Below are 20,509 nucleotides of genomic sequence, written 5' to 3'. Positions count from 1 at the left end.
AAATGGCTTGCTTAACCCATTTGTGACTAGCTCTACTGTTGGGCTCGTTAGCCTCTCCCGGCTCTGGTACTTACTTACTTTCTTTCCACCCTCCCTTTCACGCCCTCTCCCCTAGTTATCAGACCTGCAGATAAGCTAGGGTGAAGCAGGGAAGTCAGCACCGACCTGTCCTGCATGAGGCCTGGCCGAGAATGTACACCCGTCTCCTTACCACGAAAGTCTGACATACACATGCCTCGGGGTTAGCTTCTTAGAGCGAACTAACTTTATTGAGACAAGGAAAACGGGAGATGATTCCGAGGGGAGGGGTTTGGCCAGGATGTCGATAGGCTGAAAGGTATCACCTGACCCCCAAGAGCTATTGTCACTCGAGCGTGCGGAGCCAGGGCGGAGCTTGTAGGCGCCGGGCTGGCTAGGATGGATTGGGGGCTGTTTGCCCAACCATTTTCTCTGGATTCGGATCCAGAGAGGGTAGCAGGGCCGCATTCCCCAGGGCTGGGGGAGGGGCATCAAGCCCCTTCCATCAAGGTGAAAGACCCATCCCAACACTCTACCACCTGTACTAACCCCCTGCATCAGTGCTACATGACCACCTGTTATCAATTCCTGATATTGAGGCCAGTTCCCGATATCAAAGCCCAAATAGATAACTGAAAGGGTAGATAGCCAATAGAAATAGGCCAAGACTTGCTTGCTAAATGCCATCCAAACAAGTATCTGCCAAGTTGGCAATACCCTGACCCTGTTGTAATCACAATAAAAATCCTGCCTATCTGAGGGTCGGGGCTCTCAATTCAGATCCACTGTGTCTGTGACGGTTGGGAGTCCAGGCTCGAGCTTTCGATAAAGACTCTTGTGCATTTGCATCGGTATCGGCTCTTTTGGGAACCAGAAATCTGGCATAACACTACCAGGATGAAATGTTTGGCCAGGAATCTTAGTGACATTTGAAATACCTGCTTATAAAAGGTCTTCTTGGATTTTGCAAAGAAGTTTCACTTTCTGAGGGTTGCTCAGTTTCAGGACTTTACAACTAACTTCCTGTCTAGCAGGAGAGGAGCATTAAAAGGGGGACATCCAGGATTTTAAAAGGCCACCCTTTAAAAACAAAGCCCTCAATAATGGGTTTTTGTTCCAGACATGCTCCCAGAGGAGATCTAGGGTACTGCCTTCCTGGGAGGAGGGGAAGATATAGAACTCGAGTGAAAAAGTACAGCAGTGAGCTGATGGGGGGGGGGGGGGATTGCAGAGAGTTGAGATTGCCATAAGTGGGTTGTACTGAGGTGCCCTGCACAAGTGGATGCTCCTGAAATGCAGATGTAGCACCAAGAGCTCCAGCAGAGGACAGCACTGAGCTTGCAGGGATGGCGAAGGCCCCTTTTTACAGATATTTTGCCAGTTGTCTTTTTTTTTCCCCTTTTAACATGTAAATCTTAATGTTTTTAAAAACAAGCATCCATAGCAATGGGAGAGGTGAAGCTAGGAGATGAGGAGAGGACAGAAGGAGGAAATCTTCTCTACTGGTAGTAAAGTTCCGGGTTCATTCCACCATGGATGTCATAATCCCCCAGAGACACATGGTCCTTGAAAACCATGTAAAATTTGTTAAGGACAATCTTGTTCCAGCGGGTGCCAGTTAGGGCAGCAATCAGCTTCTTAAGGTCCCCGATGGTTTCGTCAGTGTTGCACTTAACTCGTACTTTCTTCCCCAGGCGGTCCTTGCAAACAACCTTGATCATCCTGGCAGGAGGTCGAATCTCCTTGAACCTTCTCCCAATGAGACAACCTCCTCACTGGAAAATACTGAGAAACCAGAAGTGGAAGTTGCCTGACAGAAGCTTCCTCCACCTGTGCGTCCCAGTAGTCTTGATTAAATGTACACGTGTCCTCACAGACCATAAATCTGCTGGTTTCTTTGACCTTATACAACCTATCCATTCTATGGTGCCCACCTCTGTTCAGAGGTCATTCTTCCTGAGATGTTCAATTCTAAGCAGGTAAAAGTGCCTATGAGCACCCACTGTTATATTCTGGGAGAGAGAATAATTCATCAAGGCACAACTTAAAGGGAAGGGGTTTTATTTACAACCTAAAACCCAGAACCAGAGCAGCCCTCCACCTCCAAATGCTAGCCTGGGGCTAGCTAGGCTAGTTACCCATAACCCAGACCTAAGACCTGACCTGAACTCTGAACTTCCACTCCTTAATCTCCAGCCACCTCAGCCTTCAAACCTCTGGAGGAGCAAGCTTCCTTCCTGTAGGCCTCTCCTCTCCTCAGGCTTTAAGCCTCAAGCCTCCCCACAGGCCATAGGCTTCTCTGTGGTTCTCAGGCTCCGGACTCTTCCTCAAGCCTCAGGCTCCAGACTCTTCCGCTGGCCTTAGGCTCTGGACCAACCCTGGCCAGCCTGGTGAGGCTCTGCTCAGCTTCACTCACCTCCTACTCTCCTCCTCCTGCTCTTCTTTCAACCCCCACCCCTTGCAGCCTAGGCAGGCAGTATATGATGTACTGAAAGGAGTAGGATGGTCTGGAGCCTTCAAACAAGAAGTCTTGGAATCCAGTTGTAGAAGGCCCTCGGAGGTCCTGTTGTTACTTGCTATTTTCTTACTGGTTTCATAGGACACCAGGGCTTGAGGAACATACAAACTCTTCAGACACAGTAGGAAGTGTTTATCCTGGATTAAAGACAATGAAGAACCCCAAAGGCACACAATAGCCTAGGAAGAGTCCTTTGAGGGAGAACGATCTTGAGAATTGTATGTATAGCAGTAGCAGTAGCCATGAGACCAGGAAACTACATAGGCCAGATGGAAGAAGATACAATGACGTTAGACAAACAAAGTTTCTCATGGCCCTTCACTCTAAAAAAAGGACTGCATGATGATCCACTTTCTTAGTGATACTGTCTACTTGTATGGATAGAAGCATGGCTATGCATGACTTGGAGGTTCTAGTCAAAGGAAGAGGCTATGTCCTTAAGATTATAAGTATGTGTCTCAAGCCAGCTTATTCCTGGGCCACAGAAAAGGCAACCACAAGAGCAATTCTTCCTTGTATGTGCTAGATTTATATGGAAGCCTGCAGTAATGCTGAGTTAGCTGGCAAGTAGTGATTACTAGAATGTGTAAAGTCATAGGTTTGGTGTTAATGAGTTTTCTGGCTGCTAACTGGAGTAAATGACAATATGTAACCTAACTTCTGAGAGGAACAATTGCAACAGGCATGAGCATTAGAGCCATGCCTTAGCCTTCAGGAGTACAGTTTCCTCATACCTGCTTGTTGTTGAGACTAGAAACTGGCTTGAGGAACAAGAGTAATTTCTAGAGCTTCACAAGTGAAGGAGCCTCTCTTACGGAGAATTACTCCATTGCTGGGCATTGGGAAAGGCATCTGGAGAAGGCTTAAAGTAGGATGCTGTCTCTGTACACTTGACTTCAACCTTCTTGTTTTTAGTAACAAGCATCCCCTTGTCAGAGGGATAAACTGACTGCTTGTTATGTCTAATTAACAGGTTAAGCTGCTTGATGTCCTATTTACTTGCTGTTTATGATTAATGGTGCATTTATTAAGATGCCTCCAAGTGTCCTGTGTGCTAACATTGACCCCTACCAATTGAAAGAGATAACAATGTGATGGCTTATTGTTACAAATAAAACAGCTGAACAATTCAGGTCCAGTCGGGAGAGTGGGGTCAGGCTAATTAGTTCAACAGAAGGAACTTACTGTGGGTGATGGGCTACCAAGCTTTTAAAAGCTAGAGGTCAACCAGGAAATGCTGAAGAAACCCATATAAATGGTAGAAGCTACTTCTGAAGAAGCTATGGTGCTGCTACACTGAAGATGTATCCCAGAAGTGGGCTCAGGGAGATGATGGTCCTTTCAGAATGTACCTGGAGGATCCTGGGAGGGAATTTTCAGAAGTACCATGGCCGCTGTAGCCGACTCTGCTGAGGTGGGAGAAGATGTGGTTCTGAATTCCTGTTGGCCTCCAGCTCTCCATGTGTCCCACTAGCCAAATCTAGCCTAGACGCCTGACTGACAGCCTAGGAAATGGAGGTCACTCTTAAGTTCCTCTGCCTTACATTTTGTAGCATGTAGCAGATTTTTTATCTGGACTGTTCACAAGGTACCACGGGACTAGGAGAGCACCTGAACCCTTAGAGAAGACTCCTACTAAAACTTGTCTATTATGCAGAGGGAAGCATGCCCTCACCTTCTCTCCTCCTGCTTCATTTGTGAAAATGGATTGCCCATGAACTGGTACAGTTTTTATCACAAGATGGTGTGATACTGTGGGTTGACATGGGTGCAAAACACCAGGAACCTGGTAGTCATGAAGAGCTATTGAAAAGAGGAATAGCCAGTTGCTGTCCTGTCTGTGAAACACTGCTTGCTTGCAAAAGCCAAAGGCTGAATCCAGACAAGCACACACTTCTAGCTGCCGACCTTCAAATCACATATATTCCCAACCGTCTATGCATGGCTCCAGAGGGCTCCATCTGCTCTGATGTCACTTTAACACTTGAGATGACCCTAGGTTATAAACAATCACATCCAAAGGCACTATGAGAAATAGGATTATAAATATTAGGGAGGAAAAAGTTGGCACTCTAATTTGCCTTGGCCGGCAGGGTTTTGTCAACAGGAGCCCGAGGGGGAATTGACCTGAATGAGAGACAAACCAGACACAAGGAAGGAGACCGACATGATTCTGATCAAGGTCTCAAACTTTTATTTTTTGCACGGCAGCTTATATAGTGATTAGCAAAGGGTAACTAACATAAGCAGGGCCATTAGGTTGCTAGGTTACTAAACTCCAAAATGTACATTACAAGAAGGTTATGGGTGGGTGATTTTCAATGAAGGGTTGTATGTACTGCCAAGCAGGATATCAAGACTGACCAACCTCCCGAGGAAAGATGGCGCCCACAGAATAGGGAGGCACCCCGACTCGCTCCAACTGAATAGTGAGCTGGGAACTCCAACACCCAACACCCCATCAAGAACCCAGCAAAACCAGCAGCCAGAAGCAGTGGAGAAACGCAGGAAAACAAAAAGGAGCAAAAAAGAAGAACCGAAAACCTACACGGAGCCGGAGATTCACCGGGGCACCCTCCCCCCACCAGCCGACCCTGGCCCAAACAGGGTCAGGCTGGGAAAGGGGAACCCGGCGATCGGTAGACAGGCTGCCAGGAGCGCAGAATACATACAGCAGGAGACCCCACGGACACAAGGCAGGGTGCAGACCAAGACACACACCGGCAGCGACGAGAAATTCGGGTCCACACCAGGTTCGGACAAGGGAACCCAGCGCGGCAGAAAGAGGGAACCGGGGAAGCCACCACGACACTTCGCCAACCCCTGGAGGGCCAATGGCTGCGCGGGACACACACACAAAGCAGCAAAAGTGAGTCCCCCATTATCCCCTCCCCCAACGGGAGACCAGCTATCAGAGACCCAAGCCCGACAAAGAAGCTAGATCTCCCTCCCTCCCCCTCCCCACCCCCCGAGGGAACAAAGAACCCCCAAATCAGGCGGGGGAGCTCCCATCAGGCGCTGGGAAGTCAGTTTAGAAGGGGAAGGGCAGAGCAGCCCCAACACCCCACAGGTTCCTGAACTGGCAGAACCGGCCCCGCCCCCTTCCCAACAGGGGCTGGGAGACGGCCTGCAGTGCAAGCCCCACCCGAGGCACCTGGACCTCGCAGACTCTTACAACTAAAATCACAGGCGCTGGTGGGCAATACCAGCCCAGCAGGGTCACCTGAGCCTGATCACGTCCCCCCCTCGCAGCGGAGGTGAGGTCTGAGGGTGCCAAGCCACACCCGGACAGTCGATCCCACTGGGCCCCACACATACCGCCCCCCCAACGGACTCGCGGGAGGGCAACAACCCGGAACTTGCTCTGGGAGGCATATCCCGCTGAAGTGCCTGTAGTAGTGGACGCACAGCACACAGGAGGGTGGGGCCCCCGGCGACAGCGCCCGCTCTGGTAGGCATACCCTGCACTGGTGGGCGGGGCCACAGCGGCAGCACCTGCTGCCGTAGACACGCCTACACAGGAGGGAGGAAAGAGCTACAAACCAAACCTGAGAAGCTATCCACAGATCTCCAGATGCGCAAATCACAAAGAAACATAACTCAGTTCATCAAAGGGCAAGCCAACTCGCCAGCTCCAAAAAGCAGCACGACTGAAGAGGAGATGGAGACTAAAAAAGTAAATGAGGCCATGTTAACAGGAATGATCGAAAGCGTCAGAAATGAAATCAGAAAACAATTCCAGGAGTTTAGAGCGGAAATCTGGAAGGACACCCAGGAAGCCGAGAAAGAAATGGAAGCAAAAATGGATACAATGCAAGCCTGCTTTAAAGAAATGGAAGCAAAAATGGATACAATGCAAGCCACCTTTAAGGAAAATCTCCACATCCTGAGAATTGAAATGCATGAAAAAATATTTAAAATACAACTCTTTAAAGGAAGAAATTTCCACGATCAGAGCTGATATGACAACCATAAATAGCTCTCTGACATCCATAAACTCCGCAATTGAAACCATAACACAAAGAGTGGACCATATAGAATCCAGAATCTCTCCCCTGCACGATGAAGCAGCTGACAACAACCAGAAAATGACCACACTCCAAGAAAAGGTGAAGCTTCAGGGAAGACTAATTCAGGAGCTAATGGACAAAGACAAGAGATATAACCTGCGCATAATTGGAATAGAAGGAGCAGAATACCAGAACAGAGGGCTTAATCATGTTCTCAATAAAGTTATTGCAGAAAACTTCCCCAATCTCACAGGGGACCCCATCCAGGTAACCGAAGCCTATAGGACACCTGGCAGGCCAGACCCCAGGAAAGCCACCCCAAGGCACATAATATTCAAGACTACAGACCTCAAGATTAAAGAGCAAATTCTGAATTCAGCCAAAGCGAAGAAGGAAACTTTTTTCAATGGGAAGAGGATTCGAATAACATCCGACTTATCTACACAAACTTACCAAGCTCGAAGTGAGTGGAAGAACACCATCCAAGTACTCCAGAATAACAATTTACAACCTCGGATCAAATATCCAGCGAAATTGGAGTTCACATTCGAAGGGAGAACCAGATCTTTCCACACCAAAGAGCTAAAGGAGTATGTGAATAAAAAACCAGCCCTAGAGCGAATATTAAGAGGGGAACCCCACCCAACAGAGATCGTAAAAGACACAGAATCAGAAAGAAACTTCAATAGCCAAAGTCCAGCAGAAAGACCAGCTCACTAAAGACAAGAAAAAAAAAGAGGAAAAAACAGCCCAACAAGAAAATGGAAGGAGAAAAAACACCCTTATCCTTGATCTCTTTAAATATAAATGGTTTAAACTCCCCGATAAAGAGGAGCAGACTGGCAGAATGGATTCACAAACAAAAAGTTGACATCTGCTGTCTACAAGAGACCCACCTTACAGCAAGGGACAAAAACAGGCTTCAAATGAAAGGATGGAGCAAGATCTACCAAGCAAATGCACCCACCAAAACGGCAGGTGTAGCCATTCTGATCTCAGACAAGCTGGACTTCTCTTTAAAGTCCACTCAAAAAGACAAAGAAGGACACTACATATTAATACAAGGAAAAATCCAGAATCAAGACATCATGGTGATAAATGTATACTCACCGAACAAAAGAGGCCCGACATATGTCAAGCAAATTCTCAAAGAATTACAGAGCAAGATAGACGCAAACACAATCATAGTAGGTGACTTTAATACTCCTCTCTCTCCAAGAGACAGATCAAACACCCAGAGGATTAGTAAGGGAGCTGAGGACCTAAATAACACCATTTCCCAAATGGATCTAACAGATCTATATAGAACCTTTCACCCTACAGAGACCCAATACACCTTTTCAGCAGCCCATGGATCATATTCCAAAATAGACCACGTCATAGCCCACACAAAGAACCTCAGAAAATACAAAAGTATTGACGTCATCCCATATATTATATCTGATCACAGTGGATTAAAGGTAACCCTCAACAACAAAGGATACCACAGAGCCTGTACACACTCTTGGAGGCTAAACCCCACGCTGCTATCCAACACTTGGGCCACAGACCAAATTAAAGATGAAATCAACGAATTCATAAGCCACAATGACAAAGAAAACACATCACAAAGAAACCTATGGGACACAGCTAAGGCAGTACTGAGGGGCAAGATCATTGCACTCAGCACCCACATTAAAAGAATGGAAGCACAGCAGGTGAATACCCTCACGATGAAACTAAAACAACTGGAGAAACAAGAAATGACAGAATCTGAAACGACTAGGAGGGGAGAGATCACAAAGATTAAAGAAGAGATAAATCTGATTGAAAATAGAAAGACCATTCAACAAATAAATAAGACTAAAAGCTGGTTCTTTGAGAAAATAAACAAAATTGACAGACCCTTTGCAAGACTTACAAAAAAAAAGAAGAGAAGAGACTCATACGTAAAATCAGGGACTCCACCGGAAAAATTACAACAAGTACCCACGATATTCAAACAATCATAAGGAGCTATTTCCAAAACCTCTACTCAGTAAAAAACAATAATTTTACAGAAATGGATCAATTCTTAGAGAAGTACAAACTGCCCAAACTGAACCAAGAAGAAATAAATCAACTAAATAAACCAATAACTTACGGTGAGATGCAGGAGGTAATCAAGAACCTCCCTACTAAGAAAAGCCCAGGCCCAGATGGATTCACCAACGAATTCTACAAAACCTTTAGTGAGGAGCTAATTCCAATACTCCTCAAACTCTTCCACGAAATAGAAACAGAGGGAGAAATCCCAAACTCATTCTACGAAGCTAATATCATACTCATTCCCAAACCAGGCAAAGATCCAACAAAAAAAGAGAACTACAGACCAATATCACTAATGAACACAAACGCAAAGCTCCTCAATAAAATATTAGCTAACAGGATCCAGAAACTGATCAAGAATATCATACATTGGGGCTGGGGATATAGCCTAGTGGCAAGAGTGCCTGCCTCGGATACAGGAGGCCCTAGGTTCGATTCCCCAGCACCACATATACAGAAAACGGCCAGAAGCGGCGCTGTGGCTCAAGTGGCAGAGTGCTAGCCTTGAGCGGGAAGAAGCCAGGGACAATGCTCAGGCCCTGAGTCCAAGGCCCAGGACTGGCCAAAAAAAAAAAAAAAAAAAAAAAAAAAAAAAAAAAAAAAAAAAAGAATATCATACATAATGACCAAGTAGGCTTCATCCCTCAGTCACAAGATGGTTCAACATCCGTAAATCAATCAACGTAATTCACCACATAAACAGATCTAAAATTAAGAATTACATTGTCATCTCAGTCGATGCCCAAAAAGCCTTTGACAAAATACAACATCCATACCTATTAAAAGCTTTGGAGAGAACAGGAATAGATGGAACATTCCTCAAAACAATAAAAGCCATATACAACAGACCAACTGCTAATATCATATTAAATGGAGGGAAACTTAAATCATTCCCCCTAAACTCAGGAACAAGACAAGGATGCCCACTCTCCCCACTTCTGTTCAACATAGTGCTGGAATCCCTAGCCATAGCAATAAGGCAAGAGGAGGACATCAAAGGGATCCACATCGGCAAGGAAGAAATCAAGTTATTCCTATTCGCAGACGACATGATCTTATATCTGATGGACCCAAAAAACTCAGTACCCAAATTCCTACACCTAATAAACCAATTTGGCAAAGTAGCAGGATACAAAATCAACCCACAAAAGTCAGCAGCTTTTCTGTACACCAGCAATAGACAAACGGAAAAGGAAATTATGGAAACAATTCCGTTTACAGTAGCCAAAAAAAGAATAAAGTACCTAGGGATCAACTTAACCAAGGACGTGACGGACCTATTCAATGAAAACTACAAAAATCTAATAAGGGAAATCAAAGAACACACAAGGAGATGGAAAGACCTCCCATGCTCATGGGTAGGCAAAATCAATATAGTGAAAATGGCCATATTGCCCAAATTGTTATACAAATTCAATGCAATACCTATCAAAATCCCAGCCACATTCTTCACGGAAATAGAGAAACCAATCCATAAATTCATATGGAACAGCAAAAAACCTAGAATAGCCAAAGCAATTCTAGGCAAAAAAAATAGTGCAGGAGGTATCACCATATCAGATTTCAAGCTCTACTACAAGGCCATCATAACAAAAACAGCATGGTATTGGTATAAAAACAGATCGGAAGACCAATGGATTAGAATTGAAGACCCAAAAATAAAACCGCACTCTTACAGCCAACTGATATTCGACAAAGGAGCTAAAGACATACAATGGAATAAACATAGCCTCTTCAACTACTGGTGCTGGGAGAACTGGGCAGCCATATGCAGAAAACTCAAAGTAGACCCAAGCCTATCACCATGCACCAAGATCAACTCAAAATGGATCAAGGACCTCAACATCAGACCTGAATCCTTGAAACTACTGAAGGACAGAGTAGGAAAGACATTAGGCACAGGAAGGAACTTCCTGAATAAAGTTCTATGAGTCCCAGTGGCACAACAAATAGGGGAAAGACTCGACAAATGGGACTACTACAAATTAAAGTTTCTGCACAGCTAAGGTCATAGCCACCAAAATAGAAAGACAGCTAACAATATGGGAAAGGATATTTACCAGCACAGCAACAGACAAAGGCCTGATATCGGTCATCTACAGAGAACTCAAAAAACTAAGCCCCTCCAAGCCCAATAAACCTATTAGGAAATGGGCAAAAGAGCTAAAGAGAGACTTCACAAGAGAAGATATAAAAATGGCAAAGAAACACATGAGGAAATGCTCAACATCCCTGCTAGTAAAGGAAATGCAAATAAAAACAACCCTGAGATACCACCTCACCCCAGTTAGAATGGCCTATACTCTGAACTCAGGAAACAACAAATGCTGGAGGGGCTGTGGGGAAAGAGGAACCCTTCTCCATTGTTGGTGGGAGTGCAAATTAGTACAACCACTTTTTGAGAAACCTCCATACTGTTCTCCAAAGCTCAATATAGACCTACCCTATGACCCAGCCATACCACTCGTAGGCATCTATCCTAAACAGCAAAACCCAAGATATCAAAAAGACATTTGTACTTCCATGTTTATCGCGGCACAATTCACAATAGCCAAAATATGGAAACAACCCAGATGCCCCTCCACAGACGAATGGATCCAAAAAATATGGTACTTATACACAATGGAATACTACATAGCGATTAGGAATGGTGAAATATTGTTATTCGCAGGGAAATGGTCAGAACTCGAACAAATAATGTTGAGTGAGACAAGCCTAGAACACAGAAAACAAAGGGGCATGATCTCCCTGATATATGACTGTTAACAAAGGGAGACGGAGAGACAGTAGAGACCAAGTCTGTGAATACTGTATATGTTCTTGATACATTGTATATTGCATATATGTCTACCTGACCTAGACAAGGGATAGAAAAACAGGTCGTAAGATATCACAAGAAATGTACACACTGCCCTACTATGTAACTGCACCCTCTTTGCACAACACCTTGTAAAAAAATTTATGTTCAATTAATACAATAAATAAAAAAAAAGACTGACCAACCTGCATGGATGAGATATCACAGGAACCAAACATTCTTTTCAGTTAAGCCCTATAGATTTTTCATGTTACAATATGACAGCCATTTGGCTCCCAGCACTAATTCCTGAAAATCTCCCTTTGCAATGAAAAGCTTTTATGACAGCATACATAACATACTTCTTCATATCCTATACGTAGTAAAAATCCAGATCTCAGACCTGCTTGGGGGATAGATATCTTTAGAGTATGTGGATTACAAACATACCTTTACAGTATAGGATTGCAGACATGGGCCTGTAATCCTTGCTACTCAGGAGGCTGGGATGTAGGATTCTAGTTCCAAGCTGGAAAAATCCAGTAGAATTTTATCTCAACTTAGCAAAATTCTGGAAGTGGAGGTGTGGCTCAAGTGGTAGAGCATGAGTCTTGAGCTAAGAGAGAACGCAGAGGCCCTGAGTCCAAACCCCAGTACTAACACACATATACAGAAAACCTATAAAAATACAATGAGTGTAAAGTCTTATCAAGCATTTGCAGCACTGTTGTTTGATGGATATTTCCATTCTGTTCATATACTCTTCAATCTTCTGCCATTTGCTTCTGTCCCATCTTAAAGTTCAATTTTTTTGTATGAACTCCTACTTTTCTGATTGCCTAGGAACACTGATTTTAAGGTGCCTGAACCTGTATCTTCTGAATTAAATTCCTAAGGTTCCAGATTAAGTTCTTTTATTTTTACAGCATATGAATTTGAATCAATAGTATCCCAGCCAGCTTTCAATGTAACTTCTTCCAACCTACCATTCTACCTTGTGCATACATTAGCAAGAACTTAGTCTTTAACTACAACTAAAAGTTCTGACAAACATTTAAGGGTGGCAAGTTAAAAATTAGATTTTCCTATTGAGGGGTGACAAAAGGCAGCGGGTTAGACATCTAATAATCTCTGCTCAGATATGTAAATTGTCCTCATTAATAGACTGAAGAAACAAAAGCCTTGAACCTAAAAAACTTCAAAAAAAAGAGCTGAGAGTGGTATGTACATGCTTGCAATCCAGCTATTCAGGAAGCAAAGATGGAAGAATCATGGTTCTAGGCCAGCCTTGACAAAGACAGACTTTCTGCAAAACTAAACAAAGGCTGGTGCATGTCTCAAGTGTAGTGAAAATGTAGAGAACTTGCCAAGCTTGTGCAAGGCTGGGAGTACAAGTGCCAGGATCAACCAAATAAAAAAAATAATTTAATCCATTTGGTAACTACCTTAGTTTGGGGTATTACTGCAAAATATAGTGACTTGCAAAACTAAGTCTCTAGAGTCTAGGAAGACAAACAATGTTTTAGTGATTTGGCACCCTGTCTGTAGATGGCTTTCTTCTTCCTCAAAAACCCCATCCTGGGGATCCCATTCTTCAGGAACTGAACCTCTCCTCGGCATACATTTCTTAACAGAAATGGTTTCTAGTAGGGACTGCACATCAGAATGATGCTTTAAGAGGAGAAATTTCTGAGGACTGAGGGGTTTTATTGCACTGGAAAAGCTACAATCTCAGCAATTGGTATTCCTAGAGAAGGTAACAGGGTAGTGCTTGAGTGACCTTGTGGCTCCAGTCCTTTGCCATAAGATCTGGTGATGAGGTTTGTGGGTTGTTCAATGTATCCTTCCAATCTCTATTTTCCTTGAGCAAATAAATGAGCAAGGCTTATAGTCCCCTCACAGAAGTGGAGGCAAAGTAAAGATCTCATGTCCTGGGTGGGTGCCAGTGCTCACGTCTGTAATCCTAGCTACTCAGGAGGCCGAGATCTGAAGATCATGATTTGAAACCAGCCGGGGCAGTGAAACCCTTCTTTCCAATTAGCCACTCAAAAGCCGGAAGTGGGGCTCAGGCTCAATTGGTGGCCACCAACTCTGAACTGGAAAAGCTAACAGCCAGGCCCCGAGTCCTCGAGCTCAAGGTACCAGTAACCGGCACAAAAAATAAATAAATAAATAAAAATCGGAAGATAGGGAGTAGAAAAAATAGAGCTCGAGAGCTCGCTTGGGAGGGCGGGTTCCCTTTCCCTTTCCCCTCCCTTCCAAGACCAGCCACACCCCGCAGGGCGCGAGTGCGCTCATTGGCCCAAAGTCCCGAGGCCCCGCCTCCCGCGATAGTTTCATTTCTGAGTTGTTGCCTGGGAGGTAAGTTGGTTCAACTTTGGGAAGCCACAGCCTGAGGAGGGTTGGGGGAAGTTGCCCCTCCCCTCGCTGGCGTGCACGCGCAGGTGAAAGGTCGTGCTTGGGGAGGGGGGTGGGGGAACTTGCCGCCCCTCGCCGACCGTGAAGGTGGAAGGTCCTGTGTAGTGGGGGGAAGCAGGGGAAGCCGCTGCTGGTTGACCATGGGTGCCTGGATGTGGAGGCACAGGAGGGGCGGAGCGATCGCCTCAGAGCCGGGCCCCGCCCCTGGCACTTTCCCTAGAGATGCCACCGAACCCCTAGCCTCACACTCTGGGCCTCTCCAGGCTCTCTGAAGTCCTCCCCACCTCATTCCCGAAGGCCCGGGCTGCAAGGTGGGTGAGGCCAGGGACCTTCCGCCGCCTGCCGCCCGAAGAAGAGGGGAGTGGGAGGGCCTTGTCCCCAGGAGGAGGCTCTCCAGCCCTGCTTCCAGGGAAATAATAACCTGCCCAGGAGCAAAGGCTTTGCAAGAAATGTAGGCTTCCTGGCTTGGGAAGTGTGTGTGTGTGTGTGTGTGTGTGTGTGTGTGCGCGCGCGCGCGCGTGCCTGTGTGTGTCCCGTACTGGGGCTTGAACTCCAGGCCTGGATACAGGAGCTCTTCCGTTTGATCTGTTCACTGCAGCCGGGACAGAGAAGCAGAAGTATAGTTTGACATGAGTTCTCTCCTCACAGGGTTTTTCGGTCTGGGCTAGCTTCAAATCGTGATTGTCAGATCTCAAGCCTCCAAAATAGCTAACGTAATCGTTTGGCTGGCGCCCAGCGAGTTCCCGTTTTCAGTTCTTGGTACTGCCATTTCAGAAGAAAAGTCACTGGCCAAACTTCTATCCCTTTCTGGTTATACCCAGTATAACACCAGCACAACCTGGGAGCAGCATACTCCTCCATCCAAGCCCCAGAATGGACTCTTACAAAGCACTGAGAAAGCAAGGCTATGTATGTACTGCGAAGGTCCAGCCAGTGCTTCTTATCCCCCAATGTTCAAGCCCCTTTCCCCAGTCCCTGATTGGCTACGTACTATAGGGTGTACAATCTTCCCAGACGTCACCTAAGAATCAATGTTTTCTACTCAGCAGTTTTAATATGTGCACCTCTGGGGTTGATTGAGTCTCAGAAGGGGGTCTTGGTTGTCTACATTTTCTTCTCTTGTGACAGGAAGGCTTTTGCATCCTGGCGAGTATAGTTTTTTCTTTATTTTTCACTGGTCCACCCTCTCTTGTGCGAGTTGGTCCCTTCTAAAGTTCCATTTGCCTATTCTATTTGTCTAGGTGCTTCTAGGTGCATGACCATTTTGTTGTTGTTTGTGGGTCTTGAACTCGGGACCTGAATAGTATCTCTGAGGCTAATGCTCTACCACTTTAAGCTGCAGCGCCACTTCTGGTTTTCTGGTGGTTTATTGATCAGAGCCTCACGGGTTTTCCTGACCGGGCTGGCTTTGAGCCTTGATCCTCAGGTCTCAGCCTCCTTAGTAGCTAGGATGATAGGCATGAGCCACTGGGGCCCAGCTCACCTGAACCTTTTGATACACGGTGACGTCATTGGGTAAGCAAGCTCCTTGGTAATTTTCATCCAGAGTCTCGTTTTGCCTTGAACATGGACACCACTGACTTTATCCTCAACAAACATAAATAGTTGTTGTAGATATTGTTTGGGGAATAATGACAGGAGAATACAACCTGTACATTCTCTGTTCAGATGCGAGGTTTTTTCTTGTTTTTTTCAAATATTTTCTATGTGAGGTTTGGTTGAATCCATGGATACGCACCCTGCAGATATACAAGGCTGCCTCTGTTTTCCTCTACACAAGCTAACGATGGCTAGAGAGAATCTACAGCATGGAAGTGCCCTAGCTGAGGCGAGGGAAACTATTTTCTGTCAAGTTTCCCATTGGCTACTTGGCCCCCTTGGTGTTTTCTTACCTTCTGTGGTGATAAACCATCACATTACCTGTTGGGCTGTTTTAGCCCGGATGCTTGCTGCTGTTGACATTTCCTGGTGATTTGCACCAACTGGAATTCTCCACGGTAATTGCTATTATCGCATCATCGGGAGTTCATTTGGGGAGCACAGAGGTCTTGTTGATTTAATAAGCGGGCCCCGAAAGGTGTGCTAGGGGGAGACAATGTTCAGCCTGATGGAAAACACAGCCAAGAGCCCTGTGTCTCTGCCTGTAGGTGCAGCCGGAGCTTATTTAAGACAGCCTAAGTGAAAAGCGCGAGAGGGACATTGGCTTGTGTAATTGAGCATAGATTTTCCTAGTCATCACTGGCAGCAAGATAAGGGGCTTCTTCAAGGTCATAGATAGGAACGTGGCCAGCTGAGGGAAGGACTGAGGGAATTCTTGGGTGAGGGACTTTTTCAAAGGACAGTACTGATTTCCCTGGGACTCCTCCATAAACAGATGGGTTTCTATTGCTTCATGAATGCTTCCTGCCCTGCTTGCCTGCCTGTCAACCCCGACTCCTTGCAGGGAGGGCAGGAAGGGCACCCTGGGTGCTCCCTGGGGAGGCAGCTCAGGGATGGAGTGGGTCACCTGGGTGGGGAGGGAGCTGGCTGGCCACTGGACCCATGTCTACATTCACGTGGTCCCATTCATTCTCTCGAAGAGGGCTATGTCCTGGTCCTAGTCATGGAGACTCAGTGACCCAAGGCTGGCTTTCTGGAGCTCCTCCAGCCCCATCTTTCCTGTTCTGGGACCTCCATACTCCATTGAGGGGTCCTGAGGGAACCCATCTTTGTTCAATACCTACCAGAGCCATACCCCATCCTAGCATAGGCTCCATGTCCACCAAAGGTTGAGTGCTCAGACACGTGGCACCAGGCCACTGGAGTTTGGATCCTGGTTCACTGGCTAGCTGCATGGCTGGCCCTGGAGGTTGTTCAGATGTGGGAAGCAGAGCTCGCACCTGCAGGGGCTACCTCTGCCTCTGGCAATGCCTGAGCACCTCTGCCGCCCCCCCACCCAGTGTCTGCCAATGGCTGAGCACCTCTACCTCCCCTGCGCTCATTGTCTGCCAATGGCTGAGCCCCACTGTCTCCCCTGTGCTCATCGTCTGCCAGTGGCTTAGCACAGTGGAAACAGGGACCTGCCCGCCTTGGCCTCCTCACACTGAGCTCCAGCTGTCCATCCCAGCAGGCTCCTTCCATGTGGCTGGCAGAGGTGTCCCAGCTGCCTGGCACTCACCTCCAGGAAAGCTGACACATGTGAGCATCTGCCTCCTCAAAGCCCTGTACCCGCCCCATGATCCTGGAGGAAGCACCAGGACCGCCTAGCGTCTGTCATCCTCTGTCCATTAGGCTTCCGTCCACACCTGCCTCCAGGGGTAGTGGTGTGGGGTAAATGAATCTGGGTGAAGGACAAGAATAGCACCTGGCTCCGGAAAGGGCCCCAGCCATAAGCCTGCCTCCCTGTGAGGACAAGTGCGGGGGAAATCTGCAGCCAGGTAAATGAAGGGCTGCGCCCTTGAACTGAGGGCAGGGCAGGGGAGGGCTGTCCAGGAACCTTGGGGAGCCCCATTCTCTTCTGGAAACCCAAGACACCTGCTTGAGGTCCAGGACCCTCCTCGGTATGGAAGTTAGTCATGGGGTGAAGGGCCACGGCCAGGAGCTGGTAGAGACCCCAAAGTCCTCCCTGTAGGGGAGAAAGCACAGCTTCCAGCAGCAACGCTGGCCTGGACATCTCAGCACTGTGCACCCTGTGGGCATGACCTTTCTGGGATCCAAGTGTTTGAACTCTAAAAGAGGATAGAAGCAACCTTCGCCCCCCCCCCCCCACCTCTTCGGTGAGGATTGGGAAGGTCATTTACATAAAAGGCCTAGTGAGGCTGTGAGCACACAGTGGCTGCACCTGCCCCATTGCCGCACCCTCCTCCCCAGGCTTGCTCAGCCAGTGTTCTGCCTGTCCACTGTGACTGCTTCCCACAGAAGCCATTAAAAAGACAGGAACGGTTACTGGCAATGGATAAAATGCTTGGCACCGCCAAGCCATCACCAGAGATGGTGAAGCGAGCCTCGTTCGCAGGCGGAGGACACGCATGAAAGCCCTTTATGTCCCCCCCCCACCGAGGAAGCGGGGAGCCCTGGGCCAGATCCAGAGAGAGCCTTGGATTTTATGTTATTATATATTTTTTAAAGTAGACATTTCTGATTGTACGGATGCTTTCCTCACTCCCAGTCAGATCACGGCATCAAGGAAAGAAAAGCTCCATTTTCTGCTAAGATGTCGAAATGGCTCCTTCTAATTAGGAAGGGGCCGAGGTGGGGGGGGGGTGGGGCTGAGCTGACAGCGGGCAGGTGCCCACTCTGCTTATCTGTACATTCGGGGAGGCATGAGCCCAGGATCCCCCCAGTGCTGAGAGCTGGGCTCCCCATCCCTCTGCGTGTCCCCCCAGGGTATTTCGGGTCATCCTGGACCGGGTTGAGAACTGTGGATGCTTTGAATCGGTTGCAGGTTCTTCCCATCTATTGCCTGGGTGGTTTCTGGGAGCAACTCACAAAAATGGGGACACTGCCACCATAGAGGGGGGTTTGTGGGAATCCCACCTAGCCGGGACCCCGGTCCTCATTGCTGCTTCTCACGCCATCAGCTTGTCCCCTCTGCGTGTCATCATAGCACCTGTAAGAACGCCTGTGCCTCTCTTCCATCCTCACAGGAGGGAGAGGGGGCTGCTCTGCCATCCTCCACTCCAGGGCCCGTGCTTTCCCTCCTCATAGCCTGGGGTAGACAGATCTGAGCAGGCGCGTTTAGAGACCAGCAATTTCCACTCCCATCTCTGGGGATTGGCTTCTTGGGAGCCCCATATACAATGTAAAAATGAGGAGGGGTATGGTGGTACATGCCTATAATTATAGCAACTGGGGAGGTGCCGAGAAGGGGAGCTCAGTAAACAACAACCTGGGTAAAGATGAGCGAGTTCCTTTCCCAACAAACGAGCTGGGCATCGTGGTTCATGCCGATTGCCCAGTTTACTTGGGGGGTCAGATGTGTTGCACTTGGACACTACTGTGGGGCAAGTATGTGCAAGATGCTCTCTGAGGAGCCAACTACGACACAAGAGGGCTGGGAGTGTGGCGCAGGTGGTATAGTTGTGGCCTCACCAGCATGAGGCCCTGAATTCAAGTCCCACCCAAACAAGAACAAGAAAAGCAAAAAGGACTGGGATTGCCAAGGCAGAGAGAGGGACCATAGTAGAGAGAGGCCATGGTAGGGAGAGGCCATGGTAGAGGGGCAATGGTAGGGCGGGCACTCTCCTGACATGGCACCAAGCAAACAGCCCAGTTCTAATCACTGGCCCCCAAATAATGACCTGGCTTGAAATGGCGCAGGGACTTTGTCACGCATGCTAGGATAGGATGGGATGAGCAATCACTGTGTGTGTATGTTGGGCGGGGGCGTGGGTTTCTACCTTCCAGGGTGAGATGAGTCACCCAGCTATGCACGGGACAATAAGGATTTGGGATTCTGAGTGGAATTTGGGATTCCTTTGTGGTCTGAGGACTGTAGCGATGGTTCTTCCAACTGTCCTTGAACACCTTTCCAGTTGCCTACCGACGAATCTTAGCCCCTCCTCCTTGTAAAGGCTTCTGGGAGGCAGGTGCTAGCTTCTTAGGGCTCCATTCCCGATAAAAGGAAAATGCTTAATGTTGGTTAAGAGGGTGGATGGTAAGAGAGAGGGAGAGAGAGAGAGAGAGAGAGAGAGGGAGATGGATGGATGGGCGGACAGGTGCGTGGCTGAATTGTGAATCCAGTGTGCTTGTCCCACAGGTCTAGTTTCTGTGAGTGAAAGCATGAGATGTTTTTAGAAATGAGCTTTTAGCTTATTCAACATGGTTGCCTAGAAGTCCATCCATGTTCCTGCAAATGATGTGTTCTCATTTTTCTATATGTCTGTATAATTTTCCGGGACACGCGTGTGTACACGCGCACACACACACGTTATACCATAGGCTCTTTAATTACATTGTTGAGCACCTTGGCTGATTTCTAGCATTTGTGCCCTGAGCTGCAGTGAACATAGGTGTGCAGATATTTGTACATGGATTTGTCTCTTTCCGATAAATGTACAGCAGTGGTATGCAGGGGTTCTTTTTGAAGAATCTCCACACTGATTTCCATCATGGTTGTACTAGTTTACATTCCCACACAAAGCATGTGAGGGTTCCTTTTGTTCCTATATCCCCACTTGTCTTATTTTGCTTTCCTTTGTTTTCTGAAACAACAAGACAACATCAGAGTTACCCATTGAAGGTAGAGGTATCTATTCTGAAGTACACTTACATTTTTGGTATTGTGCATTGTCTGTATTCTTTCTTTAGCACAATCTTAACAAGGACCAAAGGAAGAACTACCAAGAAATAGATGTGTCAGGTATCTGGATAGATTTATGTCCGGTTACCAACAGAACATGAATATTACCTCTGAATGCCCCAGAGGCCCAAGCACAAAGGAAAATACAGTCAGGTGCCATGGCTCACACCTGTGATACTAGCAACTTGGGAGGTTGAGGCCCGAAGAGCTCAGTTTGAAGTCATCCTGGGCAGAAAAGTCCATGAGACTCTCATCTCCAATCAACTAGCAAAAAGCCAGAAGTGGGTGACTGGCTCAAATGGTAGAACACCTGCCCAAGAGTGAAAAAAGCCCAATGGGAATGCAAGGCCATGAGTTCAAGTCCTAGTTTGAGGGGTGGGGGAATGGAAGAAAGGACACAA

The 20,509-nt window shown here is 47.1% G+C and overlaps 2 protein-coding genes across 3 annotated transcripts in view; one reads left to right on the top strand and one right to left on the bottom strand.

Moving 5' to 3' along the window:
* Nucleotides 1-1,421: 1,421 nt before the first annotated feature.
* Nucleotides 1,422-10,246, bottom strand: LOC125352945 (ubiquitin-like protein 5). 2 transcript variants are annotated; one of them, XM_048348335.1, is made up of 2 exons: nt 10,233-10,246; nt 1,422-1,793 (listed from the first exon to the last, which is right to left on the bottom strand). In XM_048348335.1, the coding sequence occupies exon 2, from the start codon at nt 1,737-1,739 to the stop codon at nt 1,518-1,520; it is 222 nt and encodes a 73-aa protein (XP_048204292.1). In that variant the 5' UTR covers nt 1,740-1,793; nt 10,233-10,246; the 3' UTR covers nt 1,422-1,517. The 2 variants fall into 2 exon arrangements, with proteins under 2 accessions (XP_048204292.1, XP_048204293.1); XM_048348336.1 differs by having other exon boundaries at nt 1,422-1,786; nt 10,233-10,240.
* Nucleotides 10,247-14,093: 3,847 nt separating this feature from the next.
* Nucleotides 14,094-20,509, top strand: part of LOC125352944 (E3 ubiquitin-protein ligase TRIM38-like) — a 105,742-nt gene continuing 99,326 nt past the window's right edge. The window contains exon 1 of the mRNA XM_048348333.1: nt 14,094-14,139. The gene's annotated coding sequence lies outside the window, so the exon portion shown is untranslated. The remainder of the gene's footprint in view (nt 14,140-20,509) is intronic.

Source organism: Perognathus longimembris, chromosome 6 (genome assembly GCF_023159225.1).
Source record: "Perognathus longimembris pacificus isolate PPM17 chromosome 6, ASM2315922v1, whole genome shotgun sequence".
NCBI classification, from domain to species: Eukaryota; Metazoa; Chordata; class Mammalia; order Rodentia; family Heteromyidae; genus Perognathus; species Perognathus longimembris.
The sequence above is the reverse complement of the archived record's forward strand: the minus strand, read 5'-3'. Positions and strand labels throughout refer to the sequence as shown.

Excerpts from the sequence above, each read along its gene's own strand:
- LOC125352945 (XM_048348335.1), bottom strand. The coding sequence starts at position 1,739 with ATGATCAAGGTTGTTTGCAAGGACCGCCTGGGGAAGAAAGTACGAGTT.